This window comes from Antechinus flavipes, chromosome 6 (assembly GCF_016432865.1).
Source record: "Antechinus flavipes isolate AdamAnt ecotype Samford, QLD, Australia chromosome 6, AdamAnt_v2, whole genome shotgun sequence".
Lineage (NCBI taxonomy): Eukaryota > Metazoa > Chordata > Mammalia > Dasyuromorphia > Dasyuridae > Antechinus > Antechinus flavipes.
This window is the reverse complement of record NC_067403.1, coordinates 28492034-28509169: the sequence shown is the minus strand read 5'-3', so window position 1 is coordinate 28509169 and position 17136 is coordinate 28492034. Positions and strand designations below refer to the sequence as shown.

General features: G+C 34.0%; 1 protein-coding gene across 1 annotated transcript in view; it reads right to left on the bottom strand.

Moving 5' to 3' along the window:
• KLB (klotho beta) overlaps positions 1-10403 on the bottom strand; it is a 33103-nt gene extending 22700 nt beyond the window's left edge. Inside the window, 2 exon segments of the mRNA XM_051964944.1 lie at positions 9565-10340; positions 10343-10403. Coding sequence (XP_051820904.1) covers positions 9565-10340; positions 10343-10403 — 837 coding nt within the window.
• Between the last annotated feature and the right edge of the window lie 6733 nt (positions 10404-17136).

Sequence of the window (17136 nt, the reverse complement as noted above, 5' to 3'; positions counted from 1 at the left end):
AACAAGATCTCTGTGTGGCCATCTGGCAATCAGAAGCTTTTTGGAAAGAGTCCAGGAGACTCCCAGGAAAGTTAGGACTGTTGGCAAGACTAAGTAGCCCGGTTGTTAAACTCTTGTTTGGGGAACTCTCCTGAACCAGAGAGCATCTGAAATCACTAGAGTATTGCTGTATCTCACTATCAATAGAATGACAAAGTTCAATAGAATGACAAAGCTGGATTTCAATTTGGACGACAGTTCTAACACTGAGAGTTATGATTTTTTTTTTCCCTAAGGCAATTGGGATAAGTGACTTGCCTAGTCACACAACCAGAAAGTTAAGTGTCTGAGGTCGGATTTGAACTCAGGTCCTCCTGACTTAAGGACTGGTGTTCTATTTACTGCCCCACCTAGTTGCCCCAAGAATTATGATCTTGATTTTAACATTTGATATACACAGTGGTATTATGCCTTCCCCACTTTCCCCACTCCTCCAACAGATGGGGTTCCAGTTTAGCACTTTCTTAAAGAGAGAATTTATCAATGGTACTTTCAGTTCTGGACAGCCCTGGACTCATCTTCCTGAATTCAAATCTGGTCTCAGACACTTACTAGCTGGGTGACTCCGGGCAAATTACATAATTCTGTGTGCCTCAGTCTCCTTATATGTAAAATGAGCTAGAGAAGAAAATGGCCAGTTACTCCAACATTTTTACCAAGAAAATCCCAAATGGACCACAGAGAGTCAAACATCAGTCAAAAACAACTAAGCAGCAATAACAACTTTCAGTTCTGCTGCTTTCTAAAGGAAACATATAGACCAGTAATGAATAAAGTAATTACTCTACATTTATCTAAGTTCCTTTCAATCCCCCTTATTTTCTCTTTCTTATTGCCAGCCATTTTATTTGAATAATCGAAGCAAGAGGTTTTTTTTTTTTTTTGTACCAAAACCAAATGAAATCTAAGCTTTCTGCCTGTGAGCTTAATTGCTTTAATCTCCCATTTTCACCTATTCTCTCCTCCCAAAGTTTCACACCTTTCAGAAAAAGACCAAGGAAGGATGGAAATCAAAGTCCAATTAGTCTCCATCTTAATCTGGTCAATCATTTTTTGTCACTCCATAAAAGGTCACATTGGGATTGCAAACAGGAAGCTAAGGGACTTGATGATAAAAGCATAAAAATAGCATCCAATAAAATGAAAAAAGAAATAAGCAATAAACTTCTAACCTTTTGTTTAAAACTGTCATAAGCTATGCTGTGATTTCACTGGTAGGCGGTACTTCCAGTTTTTCCTATTGCAGCCCAGCAACTGTTCTGTGATTTACAGGGTTTGAGAGCTTTCCAGAGGGCTGAAAGATTGCAGAATTTGACATTGGTCTGCTGGAAGTTGAAACAAGTTCTTTTTTTTTTTTAAGTTTTTTTTTTTTTTTTTTGAGACAGGTTCTCAAGAGCCTGTTGTTAAATTTTTATTGTGAGGCTCAGGCACAGGCTGTACATCAGAGCTTGATTTATTGTTTTCTTAATTTTCTAGATTTAAGAAAGATGTAAATATATATATTTTGTCCATCAAAATATAGATTTAATGCAGATTAAATTTACAAATGGGAACTGGGTTACAAAAAGATGATTGTTAAACATTTTATTAGCACACTCCTGACTTGACCCAGATGTACCTGATACTAAGGAAAGCTTTCTAACAAATGTGCATGAGCCTCTCCAGCTATATATTTGCTATTTAAAATACCAAAACAATAGAGTACACCCAGATATCAAGTCTAGAGTTCAATGTTTTTTAATAACTGGCTCAAATTAACCTCCTTAATTCAGGGAATTCCATAATTAATACTTCTTTCTAAAATTCTCTACTTGCAGAAATATGGTACTATGGGATGAGTGCTGGATTTGGAGTGAGTGGTTTTAGGTTTAAACTCTAATAATTATTACTTGTGTAGTTTAGGGTAAGTTCTATATCATACAATCTCTCTGAGCCTCAGTTTCTCCATAAAATGTCTGAGATGGCTTCTGTGGTCCTCTCTAGTGCTATGATTTACAGTTTGAGCATCCCATTGTTTTACTACCACTAGTCTAAATGTGAAACTTTGTTAATATTCAATAGTTCTGATTATATATTTTTCTTTGAACAAGAGTTTTCTTGCTAAATTCTTTTTTATTGAATATTTAATTATTTCTAAGACTGAGTTTTCTTGCTAAGTTCTTTTTTATTGAATATTTAATTAAAAGAATTATCACACAAATATTAACATACTATTTTTCAACAGTTCAACACTTTACTATATACGCCCCTTTAATAGCTGGTACATTTTTCCTTATTTATTCATGATATTTTCTGATCCAGTTGAGCTCGATTTTTTATGAACACTTATGAGAATGTTCATATTGAATCAAGCTGTTTAAATAGGACAGCAATATCATTCACAGCATATTTATAATTACATTTATTTAAACTTTTGTTAATCATTCATCTAACTACATTTTTTTCTACTTAATGGATAGTTGGAAAGAGTAAATGTTGCTTTGCTAAAGGATTTATAACGCTTTTTTGTAGTCCAACTGTAGCCTATTAATTTCCTGCCTGAAATATACACAACTAAATGTGGAATTTTGATGATTGAAGCCACCTTTGGGACCTTTATCCACACAGCAAAATTTAAGTCCATTTATGCACATTTGACTAATAAGCTTATGGTTGTTCATTAGTTCATTCATTTAATAAATATTTATGAAAGGTATGCTATAATACTGGTTTTTAACCCATTGGTCATTAATTCTTGGTGATATATCCGTAAAGTCTCTTTTTTCCTTGGAGGCTTTTAAATCTTATGGAGCAGTGATTGAGAAGCTTTTAAACTAAAAGTAAAGAGTAGGGAGAAAATTATCACATATATCACGAAGCTAGATATCACAGAGAATCCCAGGTACAGCCCAGAGAAAATAAACATAAAATATCTATACCATTGTCTATCTGTGAAGAGACAATCAAATTCTGCACCAAAAAACTAAAATTTCAAAAAAGGTGAGAGGAACAGTTATTCACAGGAGATATGCAAGAAAAAAAAGGGGACAGAATTAGAAAAAAAATTTGCCCAAGTAATTTGGAGGCAGGTTTCAGATTGCTGGAAGGAAAATTTCCTAATAATTATAACTAAAGTTATTCAAAAGTGGTAGATGGCTGCCTCAAGAAGGGGTGAATTTTCCTTACTGGAAGGCTTCAAGGAGAGATTAGACCACTGCATTGGCTCTATCATAGGGGGCATTTCTGTTCAGCTGCAATTTAAATTACATGACTTCTAAGCCCATCTAATTCTGAGATTCTCTAAATTTCTAGTTCTAAATGTACTGTGAAGTAAATATGGTACTGCAAAAAAAAAAAAAAAAATCTTCCCCAAACAAAAACAAAACCAAACAAAAACTAAAGGATAACTAATTAGCATAATATTTTAATCAACTAATTGATATAAAACCAGTGTACTGCCAAAGACCTTGGGTCCTCAAACATCATTTTGCATCACATTTATGAGAACTTACAAGTTTTTATTAAATAATTAAAAGCTATAATGAGGAAATTTTGTGCCTTGAGCCAAAAACTACATATTTCTCTCCGAACAAGTGGCTCGAATGCCACTTATCTACCAGCCCTGGCTAAAGATACTACCACATAGGGGAGGTGATGGGTGTTTCCTTCAGGCCCATCACTTAGTGGACATTTGTTTTAACTAAGTATTCCCGGTACTGCTGAAGGACTGTGAGTGCTGGAAATAGCCTTTAAATTCAGCACCCAGAAGAAAAACTCTCATTGAATATGATTAACCATCAGACTTGATGACTGTGATCCAGTTGCCAACATTTCCTTTTGTTTAATCACAGTAAGCATTTTTTAACTATTTGGAATAATTGTCTGAATATTTTAAATTTTACATTAATTTACTGGCAGATTCAGCAGGAGACAAGTTTCTCTCAGTTCTTGTCAATTTTTTGGTGGGGAGTGTAGAAAATAAGAAGTTCCCTTTTTACTATATCATTTGTTGGGAACTGTTCCTCAATGACAGGAACAAAAAGAAGGAAACAAGTGTTTATATTTATTGGACTCCTACCATGTGTCAGGCGTTGGAATATCATCACAATTGATCATCAAAACTACACTGGGAAGTAAGGCTATTATTCCCATTCTAGAGTTGGCAAAATTACTGCAATTATTATCTCGTTTGATCCTTACAACAACACTGGGAGATATCATCATCTCTATTTTACAAATGAGGAAACTGAGGCAGACAGAGATTTAGTGACTTGCCCACTAATGAATGTGTGAGGCTAGTTTGTCCTGAGGTCTTTGTCCTTCTAGACTCGGCCTTCTGCCTGGCCATCCAGCTACTTAGGAGGCACACCTATTTATTATTTAGCTAAACATTTTTGTACACAGTCCATTAATCTAATAATGCAGTAACAGATCCAGAGTGGATTCAGGCAGTTGGTAACACGGTAGACAGAACTCGGAGCTTGAAGTCAGCAAGACCAGAGTTAAAATCCAACCTCAGACATAGCACGGTGTTAGGCACATAGTAAGTGCTACACAAAGATTAGCTATCATTATTTTATGGCCTGATTTCCTTGTGCTATTTAAATTGTAAAAAATTAATATGACAATTATAGAGTTGGGTTTTTTTTGTTACAGAGTCAGAAGTTGATTGAAAAATGAACCTATAAATTCATTTTAAATTATTAATCCTTTATTATGAATGTTAGAAAGTGCTAGGTTGCAATGTGGATGTTTTTATTCCTTTCAGGTTCCCACCGACCCCTGACATTAGATTGCAATTATTTCTGATGTATGGGTAGTTGTCCAAATCAGCTTTATTTCGTAGCAATAAAACAACTGGTTTTATACTACTAATGTTATTATAATACTAATGATATTTGCTCTCTTATTGGCAAAATGATGCAATAGGTAATATGTATATTACTATGCTTATTTTATATCAGAGAAAACTGGGCTTCATAAACTTGAGTGATTCTCCTAAGAAGGAGGTGAAGTGAATCTCCCAGTTCATAAATTCAAGCTTCTGACTCCACGACCCAACATGTTTCTACCCTACTTCTTGTGAAAGCCTCCTTGCTCTTTGACTGCTTATTGGTGACTAACACAACATATTACTTCACCTTATTTCTAATGGCTAACAGAAGAGCCTGGACTATACCAGCCTATGTATCTTAATGTATTTCTGAAACACGGGCAATGTTATGATGCGGTAGCCAAAGGCAATGGCAAAGAAGGCTTAAGCATAAATCACACTGGTAGTAACTTCACAATTGTTAGAGTTTTCTTGAGGTTCTTACACTCTAATTTTAGTAATATTACCATAGTTTTAGAATGGATACAGTATGAAAATATTTATCTTAATAATAAAATTATTAATAGAAAGTAGTGACTGTGATTTGTTTTTTATATTTTGAAAAAAACCCATTCATCAATTCTCCCTGTGCAACAAGAAAACTGTTTGGTTCTGCACACATATATTGTATCTAGGATATATTGCAACCCATTCAACATGTAAAGGACTCTTGCCATCTGGGGGAAGGGGTGGAGGGAGGGAGGGGAAAAATCGAAACAGAAATGAATGCAAGGGATAATGCTGTAAAAAATTACCCTAGCGTGCGTCCATCAATAAAAAATTATTAAAAAAAAACCCATTCATAACAAGTTCAATATAACAATGTGTGTTGATGTATATGCAATTCAATCCAAGTATTTATTGTTTATTGGGCTAGCCTGATAAGTATTGACACAATCCCTCAAAGAACCTACAATCTAGTTGGAGAGAGGCAAAAGGAATAAAGTCCACCCATAGACTAAAGAAAATGTAGACAGGCTTAGGGAGTGGGGAGGTAAGGGAAGGACGGAGAAAAATTTAGAATACAGTTTTACAAAAATGAATGTTAAAAACTATCCTGACATGTGTTTAGAAAAATAAAATACTATTTTAAAAAAAAGAAAACGTAAACAGAGATGACCTATTTGATGACAAAGCTTTATAAAAATATATAGAACTTTATAATTTATGAAGTGGTCTTTATGATTAAACTATTAGCAAACTAGCTAAGCAAAGCCAAAAATGGAGAAAATTTCCCCATTGAAATAAATGCAAAATATTTTCACTAAAAGGCTCTAGTGTATACAGTTAATAGCTTCTCTGGCTACTTTTACAATGTAGGCTTCTTAAATGAGGAGGTCCTGAAATAAATTAAGATCATAGTAGAGAATCACAGACCCATCAAAAATATTTGTAAGCTTAGAGGAATTAACAATAATGCAATGAAAAGGAAAGTTGGAAATTGAGATTAGATATTCTGAGAAACCAGGTTTAGAATGTCATTCCTAAACCACATTTTTTAAGAAAAATGCATGGCAGAATACCCTGAAATTCCATGATTTTGTGATTTTTTAAAGATAAGAATTGGCCAAGAGTCTAAACTTTGGCAAATGAGTCTGCAGAGCTTCAGTAAGAGCATACTGACTTTAATGAAGTTAAAATAGTCAGCCTATTTTGTCTAGTAATCAATCTAATCTATAACAGTCCAAAAATTATAGTTCATAAATTTCCACTATCCCCAGGAGAAGAAAATTCTTCACACACAACAAATTGTACCTCAAGTTTGCTCTACTTATTCTAAATCTGTCTCCAAATGAGGCGAACTTTGGTAGGATTTTTGTTAGTAGTGTTTTTGATTTCTGAAATGTGACTTCATTACATGGTAACTAATTCTGGGATTAGGAGATACAGACCAGCTCTGGGTAAACAGTAATTTAGAGAATTCCCTTGAAGGTGTGGTGTTGGATTTAGATCTGTCTAATCAAGTCAGTTAGTTACACAACCACTTTAACCTATCCTGTGTCCTTAGGACCAGGACTAGATTAGGGCTATGTTAAGAAACTGTCCCAGTGGGGAAGGTGAAGATCACTCTTTGCTGAATTCGAATGCCATCTCATTAATTGACCTTGAAGTCCTTATATCTTGAACTGTAGGGGTGGTGATCCCTCTATCTCTGTTGCCAGTAGGGTCTCCCTGATTTCCTGAAACTGGTGACAGGTATCTTTACCCTTTGGTTTACCAGAGACAAAGACTGGGTTTTTCATTAAAGTATTTTACTGGCACCCAAGGAAAGGAGAAGAAAATACACAGTGGATTTTCAGTATCCTTCCCAGGTCATATTCTATCAGCCAACAAGCATTTATTGTGGCTATGTGGCAGGTATGGTACTAAGCTCTGGACAAATACAAGCAGAAAGAGTCCTTGACCTCAAGGAGTTTACATTTTAATGTAGGAAAACAACATATAAAAGGAAGCTGAAAGGGTGACGAGAAAACATTCATATGCACAAAAATATTATGGCAATTTTTTTGGTGGTAATGGAGAAGTGAAAATTAAGAAGATACCCATCAATTGAGAAATAGTTGAACAAATTATGACTTCCATATAATGTCAAAAGATCTAGAAGTAAGCCTCCAATCCATTGGGTGGATCCCTGTGGAGAATTTACAGGGAGTCACATAAAAAGACAAGATGTGGTTGAATTTCAGTATGCATTATTGGAAGAGATACACACATTGATAAAATCACAGTGCCATCATTATCAAAGTATGAAACTGATGAGCTTATAGAGCCTGGAAATCTTAAAATATTAACTACAAATGATCAGTACCAAGGGATAACCAAGGCCATAAGATGAAGCACTAAGAAGGAGAGATCCCATGTCAACATGTGGAATTAGATTTTTTCTTTTCTGTTAAAAATCACTTATCCTATAATAAGTCCTGAAGGAATTTCCCTAAGGGGAAGGGGAATTGGGACAACCTGGAGGCTTAAGTATCAAGTCTCTTTGGCATTTCAGATTATGAAACCTTAAGCTTTCTCTCCATTCTTCTTTGGTGTAGTCTATCATTAAGTAAAGAAACATGTTTCATGATACAGTTTTTATTGATCCAGAAATTATAATTCATAATCTTTAAATTATGGTCAATTAAGTTTATCATTTAGGATTTTAAAAAGATAAAAGAAATAATATGGAAGGCATAGTTGTTATTAAAATAAATCCTTGAATTTCAAATTGTTAAAAAGCTTTCAAGGAAATAGAAATCTTAATTAGTTTAGAATATATTCTTTATTATATAAATGTCTACATTTAGATATGTGTGGATTAGTTTTTTTCTGTTAACTTTATTCCCTTTTGAAATTTAATTTTGTTAAATCTTAACATTTATTTATACTCTAGGTATATGAAATGGAGAGGTAAATAGCAATCCTTTTTTATGCAAAGCTGATACTATCTATGAGATGGTGGCTGAAATCATAACAATCTACTATCTATGTAGGTGGGTGTGGCTGGAAAGTGTGTGCATGGATACTTGTAAGTAATAATTTTGTATTAATTATGTTATAATTAAGTAATATACAGAAAACATAACTAGAGTTACCAGACAGATCTATATGTTGAACACTTATAAAGGGAATGATATTTTACTGTTCTTAAAACATTTTTAGTTTATATAATAGGCAATTAATAAATGCTTAACTATTATAACAGAATTTTAATTACATCTATTACTAGATTGTATCACTTTATTATTAATCCTTTTTTAACCCCATTATCAAAATGTTCCAGATCTGATGCAAAACTTTAAACCATTTTTTCCTAGCCATTGGTAGATTAAATATGAAATTAAATTTTGGATTTTCTTTTTGCCATTGGAAATTGTGGAATCTCTTTTAAAAAGTGCACTTATGCAATCTTTTCATATCTAATTATATAATTATTTTATAGAAATAGTATCTACATTCCTATTTTTGTTCACATTTTCTCATTAGAATTGTAATAATTTAAATGTCTTTTAAAAGATGTGGCTTTTGATATTTTCACTGCTTTAAGATAATAATACTCTAATATAGCCTTTCCTCATATACTTCACAATTTTTACCTTACTAACTTTAACTTGAACACTTGGATTAAATGAAAGTCATATTTTTTTCTACTATTTAAAAAAAAGCAAGGCAAATTAGAAATAATATAGTTTCAATGTCTGCATATGGAATTTTACACATGATTGCAGCTAAGCATCCCTAATCATAAACTAGAAACCCTCAACTGCAGATTTTTAAGCATTTTTATTTTAACAGAATTCTGAAGTGGTTGGTTGGGCCTCTGGCAAGAAAGGATTCTTTTTTCTTTAGGAACAGAATTTGTATAACCTTTGCAGTGATCCTGCAGATGAAAACAGACATTTGTACTAATATCATGTGGAGCTATGGAGAGAGTCTTTTAAAAAGCATAACTCAAAATAATACATTTTAAGAAACTAACATTAGCATTAAGAAATTGAATTTAAGACAAACTACCATTGAAAAAGACCAGAAATAGACAGTAGGTAATTCTGAAAAATAATGGCAAAGGGTGATGGCAGTAAAAACAAGTTTAAAATTCATCTTTTCCTAGCTTCATTCTATGGTTCCACTAGACAATTACATTTTAAAAAATCTGACACTCTAACATGAAACCGGCTCTACTGTACCTTGATCAGGTTGTGTGCCACAGCATAAACAGCTGCTAAGTTCCCTTTCTCTCCTGGTGCATGCATACCTGTACCATAGCCGTGCCAAGCAATTAGATACGGGTTGTGTATTGTAATCCAGTATTTAACACGGTCCCCAAAAGTCTGGAAACAGTAAGTCGCATAGTCGTTGAAAATCTTTATTATGGTTTCATTTTTCCACCCCCCATATTTTTCTTGTAGTGCTAAAGGCAAGTCCCAGTGGTATAAAGTAACTATAGGCTCAATGTTTCTATGGACAAGAGAGTCGAGGAGAGTATTATAGTATTGAAGTCCTTTCTCGTTGGCATCTGCTACTATCCCATCTGGAAAGAGCCTGGGCCAGGAAATCGAAAACTGATAGAAAGAAACTCCCAAAAACTCCAGCGCAGACAAATCTTTCCCCAGAAAAGCGTAGCTGTCACTGGAGTCATCTGTGTTGTTGACATCTCTGAGGTGTGTGCTGATGAAGTGATCCCATATCGAGGGTCCCTTACCATCTTTTTTCCAACTTCCTTCCACTTGAAATGCTCCAGTTCCTACACCCCAGAAAAAGTTTTTTGGGAAAGTGTCATAGAGAAACATCTGAGTTTCATTCATAGGATTAAAGATACGATCTTTTTTCCATATAGATTGTCCTTCTCCTGGGAATCCAGTAATGGTTCTTGTGAGGAAAAACGCCCAGAGGATGACAGAGCCTTTCGGTCCGTGGATGAACATTGTTTTCTTGTTGTATGAATTTTTATAGTCAGTTTTCTTTCATCGTGTCTGAAGAAAATCCATTCATTCCCTGGAGATCCTGCTGCACAGTCTGCCTTCATTTGCCTCTAACTGCTGGACTGTCTTATCAAAGCTTCAGCAAAAGCTTGTGATTGTAAAGGTCTGTCAATGATTAGCTTGAACTGTGAGACCCAGGATGAGTTACATAGAGCAATGTAATTTGACAGAGGTAACCTTCTTACAGTTACTAAGAAGTCTAGATATTATTTTATTATAATGGGAAATGTTAAACTATATAAATATAAAAATACTACCATTGATTTTTTGTATATTTAATTTGAGGTAAAAGAATCAATGTATTGAGGATGAACAAGAAAATGTCATGGATATTTTCTGTTCAAGCTTTCAAACTGACATGATTGAAAAAATGTTTTAGCCATTTTAGAAGCAAATTTATCAAACATTTCCCAATTTTAGGGGAAATAGGTTTTTTAGGTGGAGTGGTTTTATAATTTTATCTTTAGGAAAATCTTAATAGCAAATACAAATATATAAGAAAAGCAAATTCTAACCAAAAAAACTAAAGCTACACAATTTCTCAATATCTATTTGTGATGAGCTAATATTTCAGCACTAAAACATTTGTCTTCATGTGGAAAAAATAAAGGAAATAGATAATTGCCAAGGAATTGCCATCACATTGATTTATTCAGATAGCATCTGGATAAAAGGTAAAGTTATTTACTAGTTTCATATTTAGAAACATGAAAAATATGAAGCTACTAGGAAGAAAAGAACAATTGTTTTCCAATGAATTTGCCTCAAAATTTATCATAATTATCATAATTTATGAATTTATGAAGGCAAGCTTTATCTAAGAGAGTTGGGTGAAATAGAATAAGGATAAAACTAGTATTAACTCTCAATTCACCTGTTCTGCTCTCAATCAATCAATAAATGTTTATAGAAGACTTCTGGCTACAAGAGAATGTATTAAATGAGTATAAGATTCTCTGCTTTCCAGAAGGTGAGGCTATAAGACACAGACTAAGAAAAGATAACTAAGAATACAAGGCACTATATGAGAATTGCAAAATGAATAAGACAGACATTATTTGTAACAGAGCTGTTCCCAAACTATTAATAATTATTTCTATAGTCGTAGACTCATGATTACAAAACTGGAAGGAAGCTTGCAGGTCATTCTAGTCCAGCTTGCTCATTTTGCAGAAGAGGAAATGGTGGTGACTTACCCAGGATCACACAGGTAGTCAGTGGCATAATTAGGTGTCAACTTTTTTCTTTAATCAGTGGGTAACTGGGAGACAGTAGGGCACAGTGCTTGATAGTCATGGGACTCCAGGTCTGAATCCTGAGTTTGTCAATTATTTCTTGTGGGGCCTGGGACAAGCCATATAACTCTTTGCTGTCTCAGTTTGCCAACTGTAAAAATGAGATCAGACTAGTTGATATAAAAAAATCAGTCTCTCCAAACCTGGAATCCTGAGATTTCTCTGAGTTAGGCTACTTAAGAAGGTCTATTTTTAGTCCTAGGTTGCTGAGGACATAGCGAATATTCTGCTGATCCTGGTGGCAGAAAGAGTGATAAGATCCTGTCTTAGGGCTTGTGTGCTGTGTGATTCTGGGCAAGTCATTTAATTTACTTGTGCATCAATATCCTTATCTTAAAGATGAAATGATTGGACTGAATGTTCTCTATCTCTATATCAGGGATAGTTCAGATCAGTGTTGTCAAAATGAGATATATATAACATTCAAGATTCTAGATTATTCTGGTCATCCTTTAGAAGTTATCCAGATTATCATTGTCCTTACATCATCCTTACATCATCATGCTTAGAACTCAACCCAGATGAAGTCTGAGAAGGGCAAAATATGGTGGTACTATCATATCCCAATTCTGGAAACCCCACCACTGTTTAGCACAATGTCTCTCTATTCATGCTTCTCTCATCTTATACTTTGTGAAATGGATTTTTTAACACCCAAGTGCAAGATTTTACATTCATTCCTATTGGATTTCATCTTCTTAGATTCTTTCCAAAGTCCTAGTGCTTCCAAATTCTTTGGGGCCTGATTCTGTCATATCTTGTATTAGCTTTCTCTCTAAACTTTGAGTTATCCGAAAATTTGATGAATGTGTCATGTATACCTTTACAAAAGCCATTGATAAAAATCTCAAGTAGCATAAGTTCAAGAGATCCCTGGGGAACTCCACTGTAGATCTCCTGCAACATTGACAATTGAACCTTTAACAACTATTCCTTGAGTCTGGCCATTCACTACTTTTGAAATCATCTGATCGCATTATCATTTAATCCATACCTCTCTATCTTCTTCACAAGAATAGCATGAGATACTTTATCAAAAGCTTTGTTAAAATTTAGCTAAACTGTATCTATAGCTCTCTCTTCATCTAATAATATAGTGAGCTGGTTCAAAAAGAAAATATAACTTCCAAAGCTTTCTTGCTAGTCTGTGTTTCCTTTTGTTCTCTTTTCTATATTTTTAAAAATGTGTCAGTGACTCTTTTTCTTTTTCTTTTTTTTTTTTGTGGGGAGGACAAGCCTACTGCTCCTCCTCTTTCCCTTGAAAATCCCTACCCTTCCATTTAAAAATTGTTATAAAACCATATATAGTCAAGCCAAACATTCCCACATTGGTTTTATCTGAAAATATATACAGTATGTCTCATTTTATAGCGTGGGTCCATTAACTCTAGCATGCTTCTTCATCAGCCTTCTGGAATTATGGTTGGTCTCTGCACTGAACTCAGTCTTAAGTCTTTCTACACTGTTTTTCTTCACAGTGTGTATAAATTTTAATGGGAATATTCAAGCCTTTTCAATTTATGTCTCTCAATAGTATTGGTAACTCTTCATGTCCTAACATGGTCCCATTATAATTTTTTTTTAACCTTGTAGCAGATTTTTTAAAACTTGGAGAAAATCTTCTGCTGCTACCTTTGTAATAGGTTAGATTACCTTATTCATGTAACCTACTGCTAAAAACAACAGCCAAAAAAACCAATTCCAATGAATTGTTTAGACTGGTTGGTCTACTCCCAGAAACTTTCCATTAAGCTCTTTAGGGACTTGGCCTCTAGTTTGAGACATTATACATATTTATCGAGATATGTAGATAGGCAGTCTTGTGTGGTACAGAGAGGTCTAACTTTGGAGTATTGCAGAGCAAGCTTCAAGTTCTGCCTTTGATATTGTCCTTTATTTCATTACCATTGGCAAGACACTAAATGTCTCAGTGCCCTAATTGGCTCTCCAAAGTTAGGGATGAGCTGCAGGTTTTCATTTGGTGAAAGACATTGTTGCATGGGAATGTCAGTAGACTGATGAAGTCATAGGTTTAGACAAAGAACAAAATCAATGGAATATATCATTAGTCAAGATTAAATTCTTTCGATTAAACCTTAGTGTTCCTAATCCTTTTCATGTCATTTGTTACCTCCCAAGTAAAAAAAAAATCACAGTTATATCTGGGAAAAATTTTCATCTTTCCTTTGCAAGGAGATAGAGTACATATTCTCATTATATAAGAAGTCAACTATCAGGCAAGTTTATACATCTCCAGATTACTCACACATAATCATATTAAGAACATTATTTGAACTTCAATTCTGCATTAAGATAAATGATATACTTAGTATTTAATTTCCTAAAGTACAATGCACGCACTCTAATAGTGATAGATTGTGATTTAATAATTCTTTTTGTGTATAAATAGATTATATGGGCACTGTTGTTGGTCTGGATCTGCAGTCACACAAACATAGAAAAGGACAAGCTGGTTAATCAACTCTTTTCTATAAGGAAAATGTTCTAATAAACAGATAAACCAGGACATCATAATATTTATCCAGAGGACAGGAAGTTACAATTATTGCAGAATGAAAATTCCAAAATGAATACAAATTCTTAGTTACTTCTGGTTTTTGAATTTTTAAATTCTGCAAATGTGACCTATTCTAAAAGGACAGAGGACTTCAAATAGTTATAGATAAGTTTTATCTTTATTATACAGATAATTTCACTGAGGCAGAGGCATTTACACACAAAGAACTTATACTGCTCATTTCAGCTAATATGCCACTAAAACATTAATAGAACCACTCATAAAGGGAAATCAGAGTTCAATTTTTATCTGTTGTATTCTAATCATTTGATATATAGTTCTTCGTTATTTCAAAAGGTCAATGCTTTCCCTTTCTCTGTATATTTTATGGAAATAAAGTATTATATTATTTTCAATTTGTTTATATTTTCTATTAAAAGCAAAGTTCTGCATCCATATCTTTATTTTTACAGATAAATGCATATTAATTATATTGAGCCTCGGAACATAAAGTCTCCCCAATAAAATCCTGTCTTGCATGCATACAAACTGGTTGCAATATATTACCTAGGATGTTTGTTTTAAAATAGCAATAAGACTCATTCACATGAGTTCAAATCTTACCTTAGGCACAACCCTGGGCAAGTCACCCAGGTGTTTGCCTCCGTTTTCTCATCTGCAAAATGAACTGGAGGAGATGGCAAACCACTGTCCTTTGTTTCATTACCATTGGCAAGACACTAAATCTCTCAGCTCCCCAATTGACTCTCCCAGACTGTAAGTTAGGGATAGTTGTAGGTTTTCATTTGGTGGAAGACATTTTTTCATGGAAATGTCAGTACACGGATGAAGTCATAGGTTTGGAAAAAGAACAAAACCAATGGAATATACCATTATTCAAATCCAGTGATTTTGTCAAGAAAACCCCAACAGGGCCCTCAAGACTTGGACATGACTCAATGATAGAGTATATGTTTAGTAAAAGAATCTCTGGTTCAAAGGGTAGGGAAGTAATTTTATTTGTGTGATTCCAAATTGCTTTCCAAAATGATCATATTGATTTTAAGCATCACCAATAATGTACTGGTATCTGAGCGTTTTCATCAGCTGTCTCCATGCTTAGAATATTCTTTCTCCTTATCTCTCCTTTTTAGTTTTCTTGGTTTCCTTCACGTTCTAACATCCTTGGGGTGCACGGGTGTTTTCCATAAATGGGTGTGTATCTCTGGTGTGAGGACTTTTTCAGGGCTGCTATTTACCTTTGGTGTCTATCTGACATTCAGTTCTCACCTGTGGCTCCAAGAAGCTGTAGCATGCACATTGGCCACACCCTAGTAAAAGAATCTTTGCAGATGGGCTAAATCAGGTTGAAGTTAACCACAGATGGTAAGGTAGAGCACATAGTCCAAGCTGTGGAGACTTCCCCTAGAAGAATAGGTAGATGAGAATGATTTGTTCCATGGCCACTGGATCAGTGACTTTGGAAGAGAGAATGAGGCTGACTACTGTGTCCAGTTATATCCAATTCAGGCTTGAGTCAAGACATCAACCATCCAGTGAGGTTGTGGTCCTCCCTGAAAAGGAAGGACTACCTGCAACAGCTAAAGTTCTTCCTCCTGCAAGAAGATTTTCTGGATGTTTTTCTTAACTAATTCTTTCTCTCTGTGATTATCTCCAATTCATCTCTTATCTTGTTTGTACATAGTTGTGTGCATGTTGTCTCCTTTAGATTCCGAACTCATCCAAGACTGACTGTTGCTTTTCTTTGTATCCCCAGGGCTCAGCATCATGGCACACAAGTGTTACAGATAGAAGAATGGGAATACTTTTGCCTATTGCAGCCTTGTGGTTCATCATGTATCAAGTTTGAAAATGACAAAATCCTCCGAGATGAAACTATTACAATTTTTTTTTTTTTGTACACTTCTACTCACTTTGATGCTTTTTAGTGCTGTCTCTTATGGAAAACAGCACTTTGATGAAAAAGCAATTGAAAGCTTTTGTAAAAGTTGATGTGATTTTTTTTTGGGAAAAAAGTTTGTTGCAGAGATTAGTTTTCATTTACACTGTATATAGCAGTGGTTATCAAACTTGTCAGTATCTTTATATTATTAAAAAGTTTTGTCCAAAGAGTTCAAATTTGAAATTGGTTTTTATTTCTAATATAAATATATATACAATATTTACAACATATTATACATGATATACAATAAATATAATGTGTAACTATCTATAACATATATCACTATATTAGATATGTAAATAACAATGTGATATTTAGTAACCATCACATATAAATATCTAACATATACTATTATATATAATGCATAACTATAATATACAAATACCTATAATACATGTTATATATATGTTATAACTATAATAGGTAAATATAATACATAACTATGACACTTATATTACTAATGTTATATATAATTATATGTATATTATATACCTACATACTATATGCATTATGTATTATATATACATTATATGTGTTATACATACATATATGCATTATATACAATATATATCTAAATATTAACATGATATACAACTATACATAAATATAACACATGTTATGCTAATGTTATAATATACATCTCTGATATATAAGCATAATATATAAAAACAATATATAATATATAACCATAATACATAAGTATCTGTAATACAAATTTCATATATTCTAGAGTTCTAGATTAGAAATAAAAACTAATTTTGGATTTGTAAATCTTGAAATACAAGGACCCCCCTTCCCCCAAGATGTTCCGGAGCACACTTTGAGAACTACGGTACCTAGCACGTAAGCTCAAATTTAACTGAGCAATTTATGTGAACGTAAGATCCCTGAGGGCAGGCCCCAAACTTTCAGGTTGCCTTGCTGCTGCAGCACGCTTGCGCAGAGTGATCTCGTGCCGAGAGTGAGGCCGCCGGGCCAATCTCATGACCTCACCCCGAACA